At 42.9% G+C, this 23,180-nt stretch overlaps 1 protein-coding gene across 4 annotated transcripts in view; it reads right to left on the reverse strand.

Moving 5' to 3' along the window:
* Nucleotides 1-23,180, reverse strand: part of LOC106576225 (muskelin) — a 35,110-nt gene that overhangs the window by 2,908 nt on the left and 9,022 nt on the right. The window contains exons 3-18 of one of the 4 annotated variants that reach the window (XR_006760140.2): nucleotides 21,112-21,254; nucleotides 20,925-21,013; nucleotides 20,645-20,754; nucleotides 20,080-20,272; nucleotides 19,553-19,687; nucleotides 19,290-19,355; nucleotides 13,555-13,667; nucleotides 12,947-13,159; nucleotides 12,348-12,569; nucleotides 11,840-11,969; nucleotides 3,485-3,632; nucleotides 2,570-2,684; nucleotides 2,091-2,230; nucleotides 1,686-1,788; nucleotides 211-265; nucleotides 2-106 (exon numbers count right to left, since the gene is read on the reverse strand). Coding sequence is in view for 3 of the 4 variants with exons in the window: in XM_045699871.2 (XP_045555827.1) it covers nucleotides 211-265; nucleotides 1,686-1,788; nucleotides 2,091-2,230; nucleotides 2,570-2,684; nucleotides 3,485-3,632; nucleotides 11,840-11,969; nucleotides 12,348-12,569; nucleotides 12,947-13,159; nucleotides 13,555-13,667; nucleotides 19,290-19,355; nucleotides 19,553-19,687; nucleotides 20,080-20,272; nucleotides 20,645-20,754; nucleotides 20,925-21,013; nucleotides 21,112-21,254 (1,975 nt within the window). In the remaining variant the exon portion in view is untranslated. The remainder of the gene's footprint in view (nucleotide 1; nucleotides 107-210; nucleotides 266-1,685; nucleotides 1,789-2,090; nucleotides 2,231-2,569; nucleotides 2,685-3,484; nucleotides 3,633-11,839; nucleotides 11,970-12,347; nucleotides 12,570-12,946; nucleotides 13,160-13,554; nucleotides 13,668-19,289; nucleotides 19,356-19,552; nucleotides 19,688-20,079; nucleotides 20,273-20,644; nucleotides 20,755-20,924; nucleotides 21,014-21,111; nucleotides 21,255-23,180) is intronic. The other 3 variants (XM_014153266.3, XM_045699872.2, XM_045699871.2) reach the window with 3 other exon arrangements.

Here is a 23,180-nt window from a genome sequence, read left to right on the forward strand (position 1 = left end):
CTTCAATTGCTCAATCTCCACAGGAAGTCATGAGCTCATAAAGGTCACATACACGCTCAGAAGGTCATGTGGGTGGATCAAAATGAAAGTACATCAGAAAGAAGGGCTGAAGGGGGGAAAAAAAAAGCAGGCGAGAATAATCTTTCCATTCATTGGTTTTCATCTACTGTGTGTCCAGTGAAGTATGCAGATAACGCAGCAGGCTCTTACCCAGAGGGATGAAGTCAGAGCTGGACTTGAAGAGAGCCGAGGGCAGGAGCTGGAACTGAATAGTCACATCGGAACACAACATCTCAGTCACTGAACACTAACGCAGCACTGCCAACAAATACACTTCCATTATTCCTGGTAATAATATAAAAAACAATGAACATCAAAACACAGGCTTGGAATGTTACATTATCAAACCACTTCATATGTTTATTTTAGAGGTCGACCGATTAATTAGGGCCGATTTCAAGTTCATAACAAATCAGCCGATTACAACCATTTATATTGCAATCCACGAGGAGACTGCGTGGCAGGCTGACCACCTGTTACGCGAGTGCAGGCAGCAAGGAGCCAAGGTAAGTTGCTAGCTAGCACTAAACGGATCTTAGAAAAAACAATCAATCTCAGCATAATCACTAGTTAACTACACATGCTTGATGATATTACTAGTTTAACTAGCTTGCCCAGCATTGCATATAATCAATGCGGTGCCTGAAATTGTGTCACTTCTCTTGGGTTCAGTGTAAGTCAGGGCATATGCAGCAATTTGGGTCGCCTGGCTCGTTGCGAACTGTGTGAAGACCATTTCTTCCTAACAAATACCGTAATTAAGTTGCCATAACATTGAAAGTTGTGCAATGTAACAGCAATATTTAGACTTAGGGTTGCCACCCATTCGATAAAATACGGAACGGTTCTGTATTTCACTGAAAGAATAAACGTTTTGTTTTCGAAATGATAGTTTCCGGATTTGACCATATTAATGACCCAAGGCTCGTATGTGTGTGTTTATTATATAATAATTAAGTCTATGATTTGATATAGCAGTCTGACTGAGCAGTGGTAGGCAGCAGCAGGCTCGTAAGCATTCATTCAAACCGCACTTTCCTCCGTTTGCCAGCAGCTTTTCGCAATGCTTATGAATTCAAGCCTATAAACTCCCGAGATTAGGCACTATAGTATTGCCAGCCTATAAGAATTTCCACTAGTCAAAGGTCTATGAAATACAAATGGTATAGAGAGAAATAGTCCTATAACAACTACAACCTAAAACTTCTTAACTGGGAATATTGAAGACTCATGTTCTCAGCAAGGAACTTAAAGTTAGCTTTTTTTCATGGCACATATTGCACTTTCACTTTCTTCTCCAACACCGTTTTTGAATTATTTAAACCAAATTGAACATATTTCATTATTTATTTGAGACTAAATTTATTTATGTATTATATTAAGTTAAAATAAAAGTGTTCATTCATTATTGTTGTAATTGTCATCATACATACATACAAATATATAATCGGAATCGGCTTTTATTGGTCCTCCAATAATCAGTATCAGCGTTGAAAAATCATAATTGGTCGACCTCTAGTTTACTTGATCTAAAAGCACAGTTGAATAAATAACACTGCACAATGTGCAAGTACCCTACTCCCCATCAGTCAACCCTCCCTCCCTCCCTCCCTCCCGTCCCTCACCTCTTTGGTCTCGTCAGGGTTGGTGTGGTCCACGGTCAGAGAGAGGTCGTTCTGCAGGTACTTCAGAGCATTCAGAGGCTCTGACTGGGCCTTCTCCTCAAACCTAAAAACACGCACACGACAGATCTTCAGATAGAGCTTGAGGAAATCCTTTAGCCTAACCTACAGAATCTCTGTACCACACAAGGTGAAAAGATCACTGCAAAGACTGCAAAATGAGCGAGGAGAGAACCCTTCCCTACAATGGCAAGACATGGCCACTAGGTGGAATCAGTGTCAAAGCAGAACCCGAAACTCAAATTGTGAAGTCATAGCTCCTATACATTTGTATCCACCATTTTGCTATATGGTACAGAGAGGTTACGGTTCAGTTCCAGGTGTATTGTCCATTCTCTGGTTCTGTACCTGTACTTCCTGATTAGGTATCTGCAGTGTCGGAGCAGGTACTCTTTGGAGGGGCGACACAGCTTGAGGGACCAGAAGTCATCCAGACGCATCTTAGGAGAGCACGACTTCCCTGGGTTCCCTCCAAACAGATAGTGCACCTGGACACAAAGAGGAAAAATAACACTGCATATATTAGATATTATCCATCAATACCCTCAAAACTGCAGCTGGTCTCAGACCATAATGATATCCTGAAACAGTATTTAATAGACTTTTGTGCCCTTATGCTTATAGCATTTTGTAGAAGTGTGTGTGTGTGTCCATGTTCTTCACTGACATGCTGCTTGTTATATTGATGTATCTTAGTCTGGTTGATGTCATGTGTCTGTCTGAAACGGATGTGTTGAAACTGCTGTCTTGGTTTAGGTCTCTCTTGAAAAATAAATGTTCTCAACCAGACTAACCTGGTCAAATAAAAATGTTTAAGTGTGTGTGACCTTGTGCATTTCGTCGTAGACCAGCTGGTGTGCGAAGCGTGGACAAGGCTCCTCCTCCTGTAGAGCCTTACTGGGGTTGTCCTTCACCGCCTGGTCATTCTTATACACACACGACCTGCAGCACGCGCAAACACATACACAGTATAACAGTTAGTACATACATAGCCTTAACCCTGAAGAGGAACACCCATTGTGTTTCTATACCTTAAAAAGGAAACACGCCCACACACCCCGAAGCAAATAATGGAACACTTCTAGACAGCCTCCTACACACACACACACACACACACACACACACACACACACACACACACACACACACACACACACACACACACACACACACACACACACACACCTTGAGGTGTAACATTGACTTCATTTACTGGACACTCAGTAAAAAGAACATCTGGAGAAAGCAGTGTACCGGAACCAGCGGCAGGCAGCACTGACAGCCTGTTCTCTCACAAGCACCGTTTCAACTGACCAAATTAGCTAGGCCAGAACAAAGACTTTCTCCATGAAGGTGCAGAGGTACAACACACACACGCTCTGAAACACACTCGATGAAAAAACATTTACTTGTCTTTTGAAGAGCAGAGAGATTATGAAACTCCCTTTCAGGTCAGGAAAGCCTTTGATACAATCATCAACCAGTAACATATTTCAAAGGCTTATTGTGTGCGTTCGCCAGTGCGTGGGCGTGTGCAACTATACTTGTGGGGACCAGAAGTCTCCACAAGAATAGTAAACAAACATTTTGTTAGTCCCCACAAGTTCAAATGCTATTTCTAGGGGGGGTTAGGGTTAAGGTTAGAATTTGTTTTAGGAGCTAGGGAAAATATGTTGAATGGGACTGAATTGTGTGTGTCCCACATGGTCAGTTATACAAGACTTCGTGTGTGTATTTCGTACCAGTTGTTGCGTGCAATGTCGTAGATCCAGAAGGAGTTACGGACGTTCTCCTCTCGTTTGTCCTTGTCCTTGCTGAGACCAGACAGGACGTGGATCTCATTCAGCTCTGGGTCTATGGTGGCCCTCTGGGTGAAGCCCGTCATCGGCACTGAGGGACAAACACACATCAGAGAGAGAGGTTTAAAACCTAGACTGGTGCTACTGAGATAACACAGAGAGAATAGCAGGCTACATTGAGATAAGAGAGAATAGCAGGCTACATTGAGATAAGAGAGAATAGCAGGCTACATTGAGATAAGAGAGAATAGCAGGCTACATTGAGATAAGAGAGAATAGCAGGCTACATTGAGATAAGAGAGAATAGCAGGCTACATTGAGATAAGAGAGAATAGCAGGCTACATTGAGATAAGAGAGAATAGCAGGCTACATTGAGATAAGAGAGAATAGCAGGCTACATTGAGATAAGAGAGAATAGCAGGCTACATTGAGATAAGAGAGAATAGCAGGCTACATTGAGATAAGAGAGAATAGCAGGGATTCAGCATTTTTCCTGGTCACAGAATTCTGGGCTCTATGGTTATTTAATGCTATCGCACATTGTTTCCATCGAGGCCAAGATTAAAAGACTTGAGAAATGGGATAGACTACGAAAGCAAAAGGCTGCTCACATAGCAACGTACATAGCAACTAGACTCGCTGGAAACAAACAGGACACAATGCAAATGTATGTTTGTTTTTCTACAGATTTGCATTAGACAGAACAGGATGTGTTTGCGGCCAGTGTAAACAGTAACTATCCAAATGCATGTTGTTTTACCCAGATTTGCGTACAATGCTCGTCTAAAGCAATCCCCTGATTGCACAAGATGTGTTTGTAGTCATGACACGTCAGTGTATACAGTAAGCTACTATTCATACCTATAGCGGAATATGGAACACATATAGGCCAAGTACCTCCGCTTTCTGGTCGTCGGCTGCTTATTAGTCACAACATGTATTTCAGTAGCTGTACGTAAGAAGCAGGTATAAGCTTTCGCAATGACTTCATAGTGTATCAAATCTATGATGGTAAGTTGTGGAACAGTGTCAAAACAAAGATGCTGTGTGGTGCTGGGAGGAAGTTTTTAAATCACTTACTACTACCAACTAATACATTTTTATGGAACCCACCATATGCTTTCAAGGAAAATTAGGGCCATTTCTCAAACAAGCTTCATAGACAGTTTGCCAAACACACAACATGAATTATGCGTCAATGTCCAGTTCCAAGACATTAACTTCTGCATAAAGAAAACAGGCCCCTAGGTCAACCAGCCTGTGTAACTTGAGTAGAGAGTACAGATGGTTTTAGAGAATCAACAAAACAAATAAGTTTATTTGAAGAACAAGAAGAAAACACCAGAAGGACAGAGCCACCAGAGACTCAGCCTACGTCCCAAATAGCACCTTAACACATGTGTAGTGCACTACTTTTAACCAGACGCTACGGGCCCTGGTCAAAAGTAGTACACAATATAGGGAATAGGGTGCCATTTGGGATAGATATAGAGCTCATTAAAGCACAGTTCTGAAATGGAAATGAACAGGGAGATGTTTCTGTGGTACCGGAGCAGAACACAGAGCAGCTGCGGCGGCGATAAACATTAGAGAATGATTACAAGAGCACTGTTTGGGCTTGCTACTTCCTTTCTGCCAAAATACATTCTGTTCTTTCGCTCTCGCTTGCTCATTCTGCATCTTTCGGTTTCTCCCTCGTCTCTTTCTTACTCGCTCTCCCTCCATCTCCCTACTCTTGCCTCCCTCCCCATCTCTCGTTCTTGCAGGATGACACAGATGCGAGAGGCACACAGAGAGGTCCTATTAATACTCTGCCATCATCACGCCAGTCCAGCTCTGCTCTGTCCAGCCAGAGATCTTAGACAATCTGTTTATCAGGACAAGCACCTCTTTCTCTGCTGCCCTGTGCCTTTTAATGAGCTGCACTGAAAAGTCTGTCACATGTCACTTTAATAGAGGAGCCATGAGATGGTATCTCCTACAGCCATCTATAGCATCTGAAACCACAGATTCTATTCGATTCTTTAGTGTAAAGGGTAGATGAAGATACGTGTGATGGGGAGAGTTCTGTAAATGTAGTATCACTGAGTCACAAGCTTGACGGGAAAAAGACAGACCAAAAGCATCAGTTGATAGCGACTAAACGGAGTGCAATGTTGCGATTTGCTCAGGTTAGCATTCAGACTGTGTGTGTGTGTGTGTGTGTGTGTGTGTGTGTGTGTGTGTGTGTGTGTGTGTGTGTGTGTGTGTGTGTGTAGGGTTGCAAAGGGAGGGCAAATTACTGGAAACGTTCTAAGTTTAACAGCAAACTTTTTGGTATCTTTCAAGGATGTAATTGATCACAAGACATCTACTGGCCATTTTTAGTACTTCAGATTATCACAGGTGTCTGTAATCATCTGGCCCTCTGTGTGAAAAACATATGAAATAATGAATAAGATGATTTAAACAAAAACTATTGAATGACAAAGCTGTAAAACAATCCTAAATATAAACCATCAACTTAGTGAATACCATTGGTGTTTAATTTGTACAGTGAGGGAAAAAAAGTATTTGATCCCCTGCTGATTTTGTACGTTTGCCCACTGACAAAGAAATGGTCAGTCTATAATTTTAATGGTGGATTTATTTGAACAGTGAGACAGAATAACAACAAATAAATCCAGAAAAACGCATGTCAAAAATGTTATAAAATGATTTGCATTTTAATGAGGGAAATAAGTATTTGACCCCTCTGCAAAACATGACTTAGTACTTGGTGGCAAAACCCTTGTTGGCAATCACAGAGGGCAGACGTTTATGTGCAGAAAATAACTGGTCAAAATAACAAAAAAAATATGCAGTGTTGTCAGACCTCGAATAACGCAAAACAAATAAGTTCATTTTCATTTTTAAACAACACAATACTAATGTTTTAACTTTAACTCAGAAATCAATATTTGGTGGACCCTCCACCAAATTTCACAGTGGGTACGAGACACTGTGGCTTGTAGGTCTCTCCAGGTCTCGCAACCACTGTGAAATTTGGTGGAGGATCAGTGATGATCTGGGGGTGCTTCAGCAAGGCTGGAATTGGGCAGATGTGTCTTTGTGAAGGACGCATGAATCAAGCCACGTACAAGGTTGTCCTGGAAGAAAAACTTGCTTCCTTCTGCTCTGACAATGTTCCCCAACTCTGAGGATTGGTTTTTCCAGCAGGACAATGCTCCATGCCACACAGCAAGGTCAATCAAGGAGTGGATGGAAGACCACCAGATAAAGACACTGTCATGGCCAGCCCAATCTCCAGACCTGAACCCCATTGAAAACCTCTGGAATGTGATCAAGAGGAAGATGGATGGTCACAAGCAAAACAGAGCTGCTTGAATTTTTGCACGAGAGCACGCCAAGACGCATGAAAGCTGCGATTGAAAAATCAGGGTTATTACACCAAATATTGATTTATGAACTCTTCCTAAGTTAAAAGATTAGTACTGTGTTTAAAAATGAATATGAACTTATTTTCTAACCAGAATAGAAAGAGTGGGAGGCCCCGGTCCACAACTGAGCTAGAGGACAAGTACATTAGAGTGTCTAGTTTGAGAAACAGACGCCTCATATGGCAGCTTCATTAAATAGTACCCGCAAAACACCAGTCAACTTCAACAGTGAAGGGGCGACTCCGGGATTCTGGCTTTCTAGGCATAGTTGCAAATAAAAAGCCATCTCTCAGATTGGCCAATAAAAAGTATTAAGATGGGCAAATAAACAGACACTGGACAGAGGAAGATTGGAAAAAAGTGTTATGGACAAATGAATCTAAGTTTGAGGTGTTCGGATCACAAAAGAAGAACATTCGTGAGGCGCAGAAAAAATTAAAAGAAGCTGGAGGAGTGCTTGAGCCATCTGTCAAGCATGGTGGAGGCAATGTGATGGTCTGGGGGTGCTTTAGTGGTTTGTACATGGTAAAAGGGATCTTGAAGGAAGGCTATCACTCCATTTTGCAACGCCATGACATACCCTGGGGACGGCGCTTAATTGGAGCCAATTTCCTCCTACAACAGGACAATGATCAAAAGCACAGCTCCAAACTACGCAAGAACTATTTAGGGAAGAAGCAGTCAGCTGGTGTTCTGTCTATAAAGGAGTGGCCAGCACAGTCACCAATCTCAACCCTATTGAGCTGTTGTGGGAGCAGCATGACCGTATGGTACGTAAGAAGTGCCCAACAATCCAATCCAACTTGTGGGAGGTGCTTCAGGAAGTGAAAATCTCTTCCAATTACCTCAACAAATTGACAACTAGAATGCCAAAAGGTCTGTAAGGCTGCAATTGCTGCAAATGGAGGATTCTTTGACGAAAGCAAAGTTTGAAGGACATTTATTATTTCAATTAAAAAAATTACATCCTTGTCAACACCTTGACTATATTTCCTATTCATTTTTCAACTCATTTCATGTATGTTTTCATGGACAACAAGGACATTTCTAAGTGACCACAAACTTTTGAACGGTAGTGTACACATACAGTTGAAGTCGGAAGTTTACATTCACGTCATTAAAACTAGTTTTTCAACCACTCCACAAATTTCTTTTTAACAAACTATAGTTTTGGCAAGTCGGTTAGGATATCTACTTCGTGCATGACAAGTCATTTTTCCAACAACTGTTTACAGACAGATTATTTCACTTATCATTCACTGTATCACAATTCCAGTGGGTCAGAAGTTTACATGCACTAAGTTGATAGTGCCTTGTAAACAGCTTGGAAAACTCCAGAAAATGATGTCAAGGCCTTAGAAGCTTCTGATAGGCTAATTGAAATAATTTGAGTCAATTGGAGGTGTACCTGTGGATGTATTTCAAGGCCTACCTTCAAACGCAGTGCCTCTTTGCTTGACATCATGGGAAAATCAAAAGAAATCAGCCAAGACCTCACAAAAAAAAAAAAAAAAAAAAGACCTCCACAAGTCTGGCTCATCATTGGGAGCAATTTCTAAAAGCCTGAAGGTACCATGTTCATCTGTACAAACAATAGTACACAAGTATAAACACCATGGGACCACGCAGCCATCAAACCGCTCAGGGAGGAGATGCGTTCTGTCTCCTAGAGATGAACGTACTTTGGTGCGAAAAGTGCAAATCAATCCTAGAACAACAGCAAAGGACCTTGTGAAGATGCTGGAGGAAACCGGTACAAAAGTATCTATATCCACAGTAAAACGAGTCCTATATCGACATAACCTGAAAGGCCACTTAGCAAGGAAGAAGCCACTGCTCTAAAACTGCCATAAAAAAGCCAGACTACGGTTTGCAACTGCACATGGGGACAAAGATCGTACTTTTTGGAGAAATGTCCTCTGGTCTGATGAAACAAAAATAGAACTGTTTGGCCGTAATGACCATCGTTATGTTTGGAGGAAAAAGGGGGAGGCTTGCAAGCCGAGGAACACCATCCCAACCGTGAAGCACGGGGGTGGCAGCATCATGTTGTGGGGGTGCTTTGCTGCAGGAGGGACTGGTGCACTTCACAAAATAGATGGCATCATGAGGAAATGATGTGGATATATTGAAGCAACATCTCAAAACATCAGTCAGGAAGTTAAAGCTTGGTCACAAATGGGTCTTCCAAATGGACAATGACCCCAAGCATACTTCCAAAGTTGTGGCAAAATGGCTTAAGGACAACAAAGTCAAGCTATTGAAGTGGCCATCACAAAGCCCTGACCTCAATCCTATAGAACATTTGTGGGCAGAACTGAAAAAGCATGTGCGAGCAAGGAGGCCTTCAAACATGACTCAGTTACACCAGCTGTCAGGAGAAATGGGCCAAAATTCACCCAACTTATTGTTGGAAGCTTGTGGAAGGCTACCCGAAACGTTTGATCCAAGTTAAACAATTTAAAAAGGCAATGCTACCAAATACTAATTGAGTGCATGTAAACTTCTGACCCACTGGGAATGTGATGAAAGAAATCACTCTACTATTATTCTGACATTTCACAGTCTTAAAATAAAGTGTTGATCCTAACTGACCTAAGACAGGGAATTTTTACTAGGATTTAATTGTCAGGAATTGTGAATAACTGAGTTTAAATGTATTTGGCTAAGGTGTATGTAAACTTCCGACTTCAACTGTACATACTACCGGTCAAAAGTTTTAGAACACCTACTCATTCCAGGGTTTTTATTTTTTTACATTGTACAATTATAGTGAAGACATCAAAACGATGAAATAACACATATGGAATCATGTAGTAACCAAAAAGTATATTTGAGATTCTTTAAATAGCCACCCTTTGCATACTCTTGGCATTCTCTCAACCATCTTTATGAGGTAGTCACCTGGAATGCATTTCAATTAACAGGTGTGCCTTGTTAAAAGTTCATATGTGGAATTTCTTTCCTTCTTAATGCATTTGAGCCAATCAGTTGTGCTGTGACATGGTAGGGGGGAATACAGAAGATAGCCCTATTTGGTAAAAGACCAAGTACATATGGCAAGAAGAGCGCAAATAAGCAAAGAGAAACGCCAGTCCATCATTACCTTAAGACATGACGGTCAGTCAACATAGAAAATGTCAAGAACTTGGAACTGCCTCTCATGAGGACCGCCACAGGAATGGAAGAACCAGCGTTACCTCCACTGCAGAGAAGAAGTTCATTAGAATTACCAGCCTCAGAAATTGCTGCCCAAATAAATGCTTCACAGAGTTCAAGTAACAGACACATCTCAACATCAACTGTTCAGAGGAGACTGCGTGAATCAGGCCTTCATGGTCAAATTGCTGCTGCTGCAAAAACAAAAAACACTACTAAAGGACACCAATAAGAAGAGACTTGCTTGGGCCAAGAAACACGAGCAATGGACATTAGAAAGGTGGAAATTTGTCCTTTGGTCTGGAGTCCAAATTGTAGATTTTTGGTTCCAACCGCCGTGTCTTTGCAACATGAGGTGTGGGTGAACGGATGATCTCCGCATGTGTAGTTCACACCGTAAAGCATGGAGGTGTGATGGTGCTTTGCTTGTGACACTGTCTGCGATTTATTTAGAATTCATCGTACACTTAACCAGCATGGCTACCACAGCATTCTGCAGTGATACGCCATCCCATCTGGTTTGTGCTTCGTGGGACTATCATTTGTTTTTCAACAGGACAATGACCCAACACACCTCCAGGCTGTGTAAGGGCTATTTAACCAAGGAGAGTGATGGAGTGCTGCAAAATATGACCTGGCCTCCACAATCACCCGACCTCAACCCAATGGAGATGGTTCGAGATGAGTTGGACCGCAGAGTGAAGGAAAAGCAGCCAACAAGTGCTCAGCATATGTGGGAACTCCTTCAAGACTGTTGGAAAAGCATTCCTCATGAAACTGGTTGAGAGAACGCAAAGCTGTCATCAAGGCAAAGGGTGGCTATTTTGAAGAATCTCAAATATATTTTGATTTGTTTAACACTTTTTTGGTTAATACATGATTCTATGTGTGATATTTCATAGTTTTGATATCTTTACTATTTTCCACAATGTAAAAATAAAATAAAAACCTTTGAATGGGTAGGTTTGTCCAAACGTTTGACTGGTACTGTGTGTGCGCATATAACAATAAATTAAACATATTTAAAAAAAAAAAAGTTTTTCAAGTATAAATTACCAAAGTTACCATTTGTTTTCTGTTAATTACCAAAATTACTGAAGATTCCAGTAACTTTGGTAAATTACCTGTAGCTTTGCAACCGTGTGTGTGTGTGTGTGTAATAGAAAAAGCAGCGGATAAAAGAGTATGGTTCTGTGAGAGAGAATAAAAATGAAAGAAAGTGGATTGTGAGCGATTGAGACAATGTGTGCGTGTGTGTGGTGTGAGAGTGCACTCCAATTAAATGTTCCTGTGAGGCTTCACCAAATACCACAATAATATGGGAGTGGGAATTTCTAAGAACCCCATTTGCACATGACAAAAATGCTATTCTCAGAAGCTGATGAAATCAACTACTCACTTTCTAATCACAGCAAGCAATTATGAATTCCAACGTTGTAAAGAAACGCACTACGGCCACACTACTGGATTCTCTGTTGCCCTGCAGAATGGGTGGAACCCAGGGTGCAAGTGCATCGTGCTGAAGGCAGTGAGGGGACTTTTACATTAAGGCTAAACTCATTTAGGTTAGCCTTGCAACACCCTTGGCATTAGACCTGACCAGATCCATTTGGAACAAAATGCTGGCACTAAACAATTAAAAGGTGTGTCGGTTGTACTTTACTCCACCCATGGAGTTACGGTCCCTGGTGGCTTAAGTGACTACGTGGACAGTCTTACCCATGCCGGAGTCCTTCTTGGTTCCATCTGAGATGATCTCCACATGGTCCCCGTCCACGTCGTAGCTGAAGAAGTCATTCAGGTACGTCTTTGACCTCTGACCTCCGAACACATACAGACAACGATTCCTCTGGAGAAAGGGAGGGGGGAGATGAGCGAGAGAAGAGCAAAATCTATTTCATATTCATGCCAACGCTCTGAATGGTTTACATTCTTCTGTGGAAAAAGATAAGTCTGAACAATTTTCCTTGGCTTCATAAAAGTCCTGAGAGTAAAATTGGTGCATATTTGTTCTGTTATGTCATTGGCTTTCTCTAAAAACACAAAGCCATTTTGGCTTTCTGTCAATAAATCATTCTGGTGTTTGTGCTGAATTCTATAAAGAATGTCACCGCAATGTTGCCACATTGTGTGTTGATATGTGTGAGTGTATGAGCACAGTTCAGTAACAGCCATGCAACATTACCCTAACATCAACACCAGTCATGGTACTACTCCCATAACTCACAGTGTGGAAGAGCATGCAGTGTCCGATGCGTGACTGGACGTCCTCAGGCCCAGCGTTGCAGGAGTCTTCTCTGAGCAGGCTCCAGGTTCCGGCCTGGCAGTGGAAGGCATACAGCCCACTGAACTGGGGCTCGGACGTCCTGCTGTCCTCCACACTGCCGTTACACATCAGAATCCGTCCGCCAAATGTATAGATCATGTGCTTCTCCGAGTCCATACACATCTATAAGGAGAGGGAGGAAGGATGAGAGAAAGGGAGGGGAGAAGAGAAAGGTTGGGTCGGAAGAGAGTCATGAGATGCAACATTTGGATTTCAGTGTTGGGCTTAGAGCAGTGGAAAAATGATGCACAAATCCTTGGCGTTTACAGATCCATTTTTAGCTTAAAAAGTGGGACACGAGGAAAATATGTCAAGACTATAGCCGGCTAAGCCTTCATCATCAGTGCTCTGGTCTCACCTCCAGATGGCTGAGTGGACCAATTATTTAACCAACAAAAACTCTAACCCATTTTTAATGAGGCCCACAGTGTTTCAATTCACTCCTAGCCAGTTTAGACGTGTGTGATACAGCTGTGTGAGGGGCGTGATAAAGAGGTTACCTGGTGGTCAAAGACGAGCTTGGGCCCGCCGTCGGCTGACGTGTCCTCGCTGAGCAGTGTCCAGGTGTTGGCGTCGACGTCGTAACGGTAGAAGTCACTCTTCAGAGACTTGCTGTTCCTGACGCTGGAGTCTAAGTATCGGCCGAGTGTGTAGATCTGCCGCCGCTGGCTGTCGATGCACATCTTGTGACAGGACCGCGCACTGGGACCACTCTGGGAGAGGACAAGGAAAGCCATCACACAAACTATTTATAAAATAGGAGAATGAGACGACTCGACCCCCTGCTCCCATGTGGCGACAGCGTTTCTACCATTTACTGAACTTTGTTGATATCCAGGTCCTGCTCAATAACATTACACCTTTGTTATATTTTCCTATAGTGAAGCTTTCAACTATTATCTTCATTATAATCATCCGTTAGACATTACCTTCACCTTGACCAAAGAAAACTGCAGTCATTATCCTGATCATTCCTATAAATAATTTAGTGTTCTGCTCATTAAGCAGCTGTAACAATCAGTATGGACCATTTAACAGTGTTGTTCTGTGTCACAATAACTCCTCTTTTCCACCATCCTTCTCTCTTTCATACATCTTGCTCTCTCACCTCCTTCTCTGTGTCTCTGGAGATGCAGACCCACTGGTTCTCCTGAACACTGTAGGCCCAGAAGTCAGCCAGGTCCTGTGTGCCGTCCCAGCCCCCAAAAAGATACACAGTCTCTATAGGAAACAAGAAGCCAAAGCTGGTGAACACCTGGGATTTTTTATTACATTTTTATTTCACCTTTATTTAACCAGGTAGGCTAGTTGAGAACAAGTTCTCATTTACAACTGCGACCTGGCCAAGATAAAGCAAAGCGGTTCGACACATACAAAAGAGTTACACATGGAATAAACAAACATACAGTCAATAATACAGTAGAAAAAGTCTGTGAAAATGTGTGTGAAAATGAGGTAAAATAAGGCAATAAATAGGCCATGGTGGCGAGGTAATTACAATATAGCAATTAAACACTGGAGTGATAGATGTGCAGGAGATGAATGTGCAAGTAGAGATACTGGGATGCAAAGGAGCAAGATAAATTAATACAGTATGGGGATGAGGTAGTAGGATGGGCTATTTACAGGTGCAGTGATCTGTGAGCTGCTCTGACAGCTGGATGCATTCAACATCAATGAACTACTCTGGTGCCTATACTGAAACACCAAGAAGACTACAGTAAAGCACAATGGTCCTGAAACTATGCCTTCACACTCAAACCTGTATACTGGTTGAAAATGGCAGATTTGGTCACTGATAAGCGCCATTGGAACGCAGTGGCAATTATTTTTTAACTAGGCAAGTCAGTTAAGAACAAATTCTTATTTACAATGACGGCCTACCGGGGAACAGTGGGTTAACTGCCTTGTTCAGGGGCAGAACGACAGGTTTTTACCTTGTCAGCTCGGGGATTCGATCCTGCAACCATACAGTAACATGCCATACAAGACATCAGAACTCAGGATCTCCACTACAGAGCTGTATGGGATTCAACTGGACAGGCGTAAAACAGCAGTACTAAGAGCAACAAGAAGATCGACCCCGTCCCTCCGGCTAATTGGGCTACTTTTGCACGTTTTGTCAGAGAGAGGAATATTGTAGATCAAGAGGACTCGATTTGTTTTGAAAGATGAGACGATTATAATAAATACTGCTTTGATGTCATACAAGCAAACCACGAGTCCAAATGTGCGCTTTGCTTTTCCATATGATGAAACTCATGTCCTTTACATTATCAATGTTTATGATCACTATATTTGATGAACAGTTACAAGGATGACATGGCATAAAAAAAATAATAATAATTAAACAGAAGGAGCCTGTGTCGCATTGTGAAGAAAATTACCAGCAGAACACGCACCTGAATGCACTCATGAATCTATTCTATGCACACCAAAATGAGTATCATTTTCTTTGAAGGGCCTTCTGAAAGCCTAACACTCATTGTATTTTATAACTTAGCTAGTCATTTTGGCAAGAGAATAAGCTTTCAAATTGTGCCCACCTAACCCAGAATGCAATTTATAAATGGACCAATTCTGGATTGCGAAAACAATTGTGTGATGGGGATTCAGGGCTGTGTTCCAAAAAAAGAAGTGTGCTTGCTTCAATTCAACGGTACAGCTAAAAAAAAATAAAAAAAATGCACCTAATAGTTGAAAGCTCTTTCCTTGAGCCATAAAAGCGAATCGAAATGATTTAGTAACTGTGCACACATCGGAGAGGTGTGTGGCCACTTTGATACACCAGTTAGACCTCTTAATCTAACGCTTGGCTGTTGTGTCCTCCCCTTTGGTCCGATAATATCCCCATATTATGAAGTGGTCCCTTTCAATTGCTACCATGGTTATGCATACAGTTGAAGTCGGAAGTTTACATACACCTTAGCCAAATACATTTCAACTCAGTTTTTCACAATTCCTGACAATTAATCCTAGTAAAAATACCATGTCTTAGGTCAGTTAGGATCACCACTTTATTTTAAGAATGTGAAATGTTAGAATAATAGTAGAGAGAATTATTTCAGCTTTTATTTCTTTCATCACATTCCCAGTGGGTCAGAAGTTTACATACACTCAATTAGCATTTGGTAGCATTGCCTTTAAATTGTTTAACTTAGGTCAAACGTTTAAGGTAGCCTTCCACAAGCTTCCCACAATAAGTTGGGAGAAATGTGGCCCATTCCTCCTGACAGAACTGGTGTAACTGAGTCAGGTTTGTAGGCCTCCTTGCTCGCACACACTTTTTCAGTTCTGCCCACAAACGTTCTATAGGATTGAGGTCAGGGCTTTGTGATGGCCACTCCAATACCTTGACTTTGTTGTCCTTAAGCCATTTTGCCACAACTTTGGAAGTATGCTTGGGGTCATTGTCCATTTGGAAGACCCATTTGCGACCAAGGTTTAACTTCCTGACTGATGTCTGGAGATGTTGCTTCAATATATATATATATATATAAATAAAACTTCCTTTCCTCATGATGCCATCTATTTTGTGAAGTGCACCAGTCCCTCCTGCAGCAAAGCACCCCCACAACATGATGCTGCCACCCCCGTGCTTCACGGTTGGGATGGTGTTCCTCGGCTTGCAAGCCTCCCCCTTTTTCCTCCAAACATAACGATGGTCATTATGTCCAAACAGTTCTATTTTTGTTTCATCAGACCAGAGGACATTTCTCCAAAAAGTATGATCGTTGTCCCCATGTGCAGTTGAAAACCGTAGTTTGGCTTTTTTATGGCGGTTTTGGAGCAGTGGCTTCTTCCTTGCTGAGCGGCCTTTCAGGTTATGGCGATATAGGACTCGTTTTACTGTGGATATAGATACTTTTGTACCCGTTTCCTCTAGCATCTTCACAAGGTCCTTTGCTGTTGTTCTAGGATTGATTTGCACTTTTCGCACCAAAGTACGTTCATCTCTAGGAGACAGAACGCGTCTCCTTCCTGAGCGGTATAACGGCTGCGTGGTCCCATGATGTTTATACTTGCGTAATATTGTTTGTACAGATGAACGTGGTACCTTCAGGTGTTTGGAAATTGTTCCCAAGATGAACCAGACTTGTGGAGGTCTACATTTATTTTTAATGAGGTCTTGGCTGATTTCTTGATTTTCCCATGATGTCAAGCAAAGAGGCACTGAGTTTGAAGGTAGGCCTTGAAATATATCCACAGGTACACCTCCAATTGACTCAAATGATGTCAATTAGCCCATCAGGAGCTTCTAAAGCCAGGACATTTTCTGCAATTTTCCAAGCTGTTTAAAGGCACAGTCAACTTAGTGTGTGTAAAACTTCTGGAATTGTCATACAGTGAATGATAAGTTAAATAATCTGTCTGTAAACAATTGTTGGAAAAATTACTTGTGCCATGCAGAACGTAGATGTCCTAACCGACTTTCCAAAACTATATATTGTTAACAAGAAATGTGTGGAGTGGTTGAAAAACGAGTTTTAATGACGCCAACCTAAGTGTATGTAAACTTCCGACTTCAACTGTATGTTTCTTCAAACATTTCAATGTAGCCGTATCCATAGAGGCTAAGTCCCACAAGTGTAAAGGGTTAACGAGTAGAAAAAGGCTATTCAAGATAAACACTTAGACTACATACTGAGTGCAATCATGAGAATTTTGGGGGAAATCATCACTTCAATTGCAGTAAGAACAGAGTTCCATTCCATAAGTCTTGAAGAACCTGTGAATTGGGTAGCATGAGTGCTTTATTAACACAGCGGTGGACAGGTTCAATGGGCCGTAACCATGGCAAATCAGCAGAGCAGCACACAGGGGTAATGTCTGCATGGCGTGCAGACTGTGGAGGTTTTTGTAGGTTCTTTGTGGGGGGGGGGGGGGGGGGGTTACTCTAGGTCATCTGGATTGGCCAACAACACAGTTCTCAGTGTCTGGGGGCCTGAGAGACAGACCAACAAGATGCAAGGCTTCTCACAGCCTGTATACACACGCGCACAATACAAGCCTTTGTCTTTACAAATGCCTGCAGGCGAGTAAGCCACCAAAACATTACAGAGCACTAAAATAACCACTGTCTTCTGCAAAACAGCTTTAAAAGGCGATACTATATGCCTTACACGCCTACAGCAGTAGAAATCCACTGAAAGACGATGGCCAGAGTTTACCCACGATGTTACACAACGATTTAAGTCAATAAGTAATTGTTTAAGTCAAAGTAGAATATATTTGGGCTTGAAGTGACAACCCCGAACTGCCCACTGCGTGCAACTTCATGCCAATGCCATGTCTTTTCCTATGAAATGATGTGCAAATTCTTTTTAGCCTACATTTCATTTCAGGGCTGGGTTTTACATCAAATGGTACCACCCACCAGCATGGCATTGTTTATTAAATCAGAAACACCTGCAAAGTCGCAACTAAGCTGAGCAATATAATAGAGAATATTTGGCTACAGCAAAGATGGCGGATAAATAGAGTTCACTCAGGCCGTTTACCATTGAAAAACATTGTCAGTTCCGGTCTAGTTGATGGGTTGGGTCTCCCACAGACACCAATGCAATAGCAGCTGGGTCTGGTCTACTTACTTCAATGACGTTCACTGAACCAGAAAAAAAAAAACAGTGAGTGGGGTGTCTCGCATCCTCTTCCTTCTCTGGCTATAGCTTTTAACCGTAGCCTACACTTTGCTGCCTGAGCCATGGTGCAAATTAAAATAGGGGGCGAAAATTTGTTTTTGCACCTCCATTTTTGTTACCAGCAAATTATCATAATTCATTGGATAATTTGTCAAGTTGCACTTATTTAAAATTGTGTGTGATAAGATTGCATTTTGGAACCACGCCCCCCCACCAAGATGAATGGTTTTGAACACGCTCCACTACTTTGATTGGTGCAGCTAAAAATCAAAAGTGTCCACAAACTTGTTTATCTAGTTTGTGCTGCTGTTACATCAAATATTAGTGTTTTGTGTCCGATGCGCTCAGGGTGTGTTACATATCATTTGCGGAACGCAGTCATTGCAGCCTATCATTTCACCTCCACTAGCTGTGAGAACTATGGCATAAGCCTAACAAAGGTTTCACCGTGTCCATTACAATGTAGAAAAATGCACGTCTAGTCCAAACCGTTCAATAGTTAGCAGGGGCGCAACTTTGGTCTTATCCAGTTGGAGAAACACTCCAAAGCAGCCTACTCGACCACTCGGAGGCGCCCGCATGGTCCTAAAGCACACCTTTGTCTAATTTTGTATCACATTCCAATGATAAAACTGGGGGGAACAAAAATGCAATTTCAGAATGGGGAGGGGGGGGGGCGTCCCCAGTGAAAGTTGCGACCCTGATAGTTAGGCTATCCATATTACCGGAGCCTCATATCATTCTTCCCATTTCTATGACAGATTCCCAGTCACAATTTATGGACGATGCCAAAACTGTGGACTGGTTTCCCCTATCCATCTGTGGCGAAGTTTTCCCTACATGCTTATGACAAATCCAACTCCAAAATCAGCCATAGCCTAGCTGGCTAATATTTTGAATACAGCGTAGCAACGGGTAATATTAGTTAGCAAGATAAGGTTAGCATGCAAGCTAGCTACACTGACAGCTGTCGGTGCCCTACTTGTTGTTATTTGTCCACTCCACGTGGAAAGCACCCACGGCGTTCCCATCCCCAATTCGTGAATATGTATTAGCAGCCTGCGTCACGCTTCGGAGGTGGAACCTAAACGTCAATTTCCGCTGTAGTTAAATAAAACACTTGGAAGAGGAGAATTCCAGTTGAAGTAATAAGTGACATAGGGGGTGTGGTCTAGGTGTGGTGTTAGCTAGCATGCCTCACCTGTCTGAACGTCAATGACCATCTGATGACCTCCCCTCATCCCTGGTCTGTTGTCATCCTCATTACCTGGAGAGAGCGATGGAGCGGGAGAGCGCGAGAATTGGGTTAAGGGAAAAAAAATGTAGGAGAGGGATGGAGTGTTGAAGGAAAATGGGAAAGGAGCAGAAGAGAAAGGGGGACGGGGAAAAACATGAATTAATCGCTATAGACCGGTAGTGTACAGCGTACCAGAGCATTTTGTTAATGAGAAAACATTTTCCTACTTGAGTAGTTTGTCTCACTGTTCATGTCATCTGGGCTTGGCTCTTGCGAGGCTGTACCTTTGTTACTCTTGGGGATGATCTGACTCCATCTTGGCTTGTACTCTTGCTGGCTGATGTACTGGTTAAATAAACCGTCTACAGAGGAAAATGTCAAACACAGGAAGATTGTCCAGATTATTTTAGCCAGGAGATAGAAGTGAATAGTTTTGTTACCTTTTCGATCTCAAAAAGAAAGCATGATGTCAGGATGGCATTGCCATGCCCTGTGGTTGCAAATCAATCTGATAAAATGAAAAAGTAATGTACAGATAAATGGATCTATAGTGTAAATAATGAATCGCTATGGTATCCACTGAATTCATGAGCTAAATATAAGCCGAACTAGGAATTAAGTTCTCAGTCATGGGATGGTAGAGGTCTGTAGTTAGTAGGATGATTGAGGTCATGTAGTTGTATTGCAGTTGATGTGTACAGGGCAGTAGGTCCAGCCCCCATCGGTCTTTCTGAGGAGGTGTGGGTGTCAGGACCTTTGACAGCTTTGTCGATGAGCTCCTCACAGGCATCAAAGTCTCCCCGGAGTACCAGGCGGTCGTGGAGGTGTGTCAGCATTTGGTGTTCCAACGCGATGCGAGTCTTCTTCTGCAGCGACTCAAAGGCCTCTGTGTAGTTATGCTGCCGGAAGTGCTTCAGGCACAGGCGGATCGCTTCCTGTTCCCGGTACTAGAGGAATACAGCTCCATATTTGATCAATGTTTTTCATCACAAATGTTACACTTCATATTATAAACTAGGTGGTTCGAGCCCTGAATGCTGATTGGCTGAAAGCTGTGGTATATCAGACCGTATACCATAGGTATGACAAAATATTATTGTTACCGGTCTAATTACATTGGTAACCAGTTTATAATATCAATAATGCACCTCTGGAGTTTGTAGTACATGGCCAATATACCACAGCTAAGGGCTGTATCCAGGCACTCTGCAAATACCACACCCTCTCTGGCCTTATTGCTTAAGTAACCCACTCAGACGGATTCTCTCCCTTAACCCCAACTGTGTATGTGAGTGTGTGCGTCTCAGAGGCAGGCTCACCTTGCTGTACCAGTTAAGGCAGGGCTGCACTAAGTCAGGTTCCTCTATGCCATGTAGCTCAATGTACCAGATACTGAAGTTAAAACTGGGCCCCCAAGACATCAGAGGCACTGAGAGAGACAGAGAGAACGGTCTATAATTTAAATCAACTATTTCGCCATTTTGATTTTTTTCCATCTCCAGCCGTGTAGCATCCCTTCACTCCAATAATTTTCAAGCTGGACAGAGTCTGTACAACACGTAAGCCCAAGCCTTGGGCCCATTCCATTTCCAAACTCACCTATTTTAACAAATCTGCAGGGAAACATCTGTTCGTCAATCTTGTGCTTCAAGGTGAAGGTCTCCTTGTTGTAGTCATTCTTTAGGCCACTGCAGAGGAATAGAAGATACATTAAATAAATATGGTACAGACAGTAAGGCAGGTTAATTATACAGTAAAGTACACTTCACTGTCCCTCTGTTCTCACCTGGAAAGGAGTTCTGTCATGTTCTCTTCACTCATCCCACCAAACACTTTGAACTTCTTCAGGTTACACACGTGAGTCTTCTCATACTTCCCAAAGGTGATGCTCTGAACGATCGCAGGCCTTTCCAATTTCAACATTAAGTACTGGAGGGAAAATAGAGGGGAAAATCTGATCAGCGGTCTCTCACAATAATTCATAATGCAGTGTCCGATCTATATTATCAACACATGACACTGCAGTTTTCATTCTACTGCTCTCTGAACATGTTTCACAACACTGCAGATGGCACAGAGAGCAGAGGAGAAATGCTGTGTATACGAGCTGCTGCACAGTCAAACTATGGGACAAAGCTCTCCCTCCATTTGGCAAATCTGACCATAACTCTATCCTCCTGATTCCTGCTTACAAGCAAAAATTAAAGCAGGAAGCACCAGTGACTTGATCAATAAAAAAAGCGGTCAGATGAAGCAGATGCTAAGCTACAGGACTGTTTTGCTAGCACAGACTGGAATATGTTCCGGGATTCCTCCAATGGCATTGAGGAGTACACCACATCTGTCATTGGCTTCATCAATAAGTGCATCGATGACGTCATCCCACAGTGACCGTACGTACATACCCCAACCAGAAACCATGGATTACAGGCAGCATCCGCACTGAGCTAAAGGCTAGAGCTACCGCTTTCAAGGAGCGGGACTCTAACCCGGAAGCTTATAAGAAACGCTATGCACTCCGACGAACCATCAAACAGGCAAAGCGTCAATAGAGGACTAAGATAGAGTCTTACTACACCGGCTCTGACGCTCGCCACATGTGGCAGGGCCTGCAAACCATTACAGACTATGAGAGCTGCCAGTGACACGAGCCTATCGGACAAGCTAAACTACTTATATGCTCACTTCGAGGCAAATAACACTGAAACATGCATGAGAGGACCAGCTGTACCGGATGACTGTGTGATCATGCGCTCCGCAGCCGATGTGAGTAAGACCTTTAGACAGGTCAACATTCACAAGGCCGCAGGGCCAGACGGATTACCAGGACGCGTACTGCGAGCATGCGCTGACCAACTAGCAAGTGTCTTCACTGACATTTTCAACCTCTCCCTGTCCGAGTCTGTAATGCCAACATGTTTTAAGCAGACCACCATAGTGCCTGTGCCCAAGAACACTAAGGTAACCTGCCTAAATGACTACCAACGCATAGCACTCAAATCTGTAGCCATGAAGTGCTTTGAAAGGCCGGTCATGGCTCACATCAACACCATCATCCCAGAAACCCTAGACCCACTCCAATTTGCATACCGCCCCAACAGATCCACAGATGATGCAGTCTGTATTGCACTAAACACTGCCCTTTCCCACCTGGACAGAAGGAACACCTATATGAGAATGCTATTGATTGACTACAGCTCAGCGTTCAACACCAGAGTGCCCTCAAAACTCATCAATAAGCTAAGGACCCTGGGACTAAACACCTCCCTCTGCAACTGGATCCTGGACTTCCTGACAGGCCACCCCCAGGTGGTAAGGGTAGGTAACAACACATCCGACACGCTGATCCTCAACACAGGGGCCCCTCAGGGGTGCATGCTCAGCCCCCTCCTGTAGTTCCTGTTCACTCATGACTGCATGGCCAAGCACGACTCCAACACCATCATTAAATCTGCCGATGACAACAGTGGTAGGCCTGATCACCGACAACAACGAGACAGCCTATAGGGAGGTCGTCAGAGACCTGGCCGTGTGGTGCCAGGACAACAACCTCTCCCTCAATGTGATCAAGACAAAGGAGATGATTGTGGACTACAGGAAAAAGAGGACCAAGCACGCCCCCATTCTCATTGACAGGGCTGCAGTGGAGCAGGTTGAGAGCTTCAAGTTCCTTGGTGTCCACATCACCAACAAACTAACATGGTCTAAGCACACCATGACAGTCATGAAGCAGGCACAACAAAACCTATTCCCCCTCAGGAGACTGAAAAGACTTGGCATGGGTCCTCAGATCCTCAAAAGGTTCTACAGCTGCACTGTCGAGAGCATCCTGCCTGGTTGCATCACTGCCTGGTA

Source organism: Salmo salar, chromosome 17, assembly GCF_965601325.2.
Source record: "Salmo salar chromosome 17, fSalSal1, whole genome shotgun sequence".
NCBI lineage: Eukaryota > Metazoa > Chordata > Actinopteri > Salmoniformes > Salmonidae > Salmo > Salmo salar.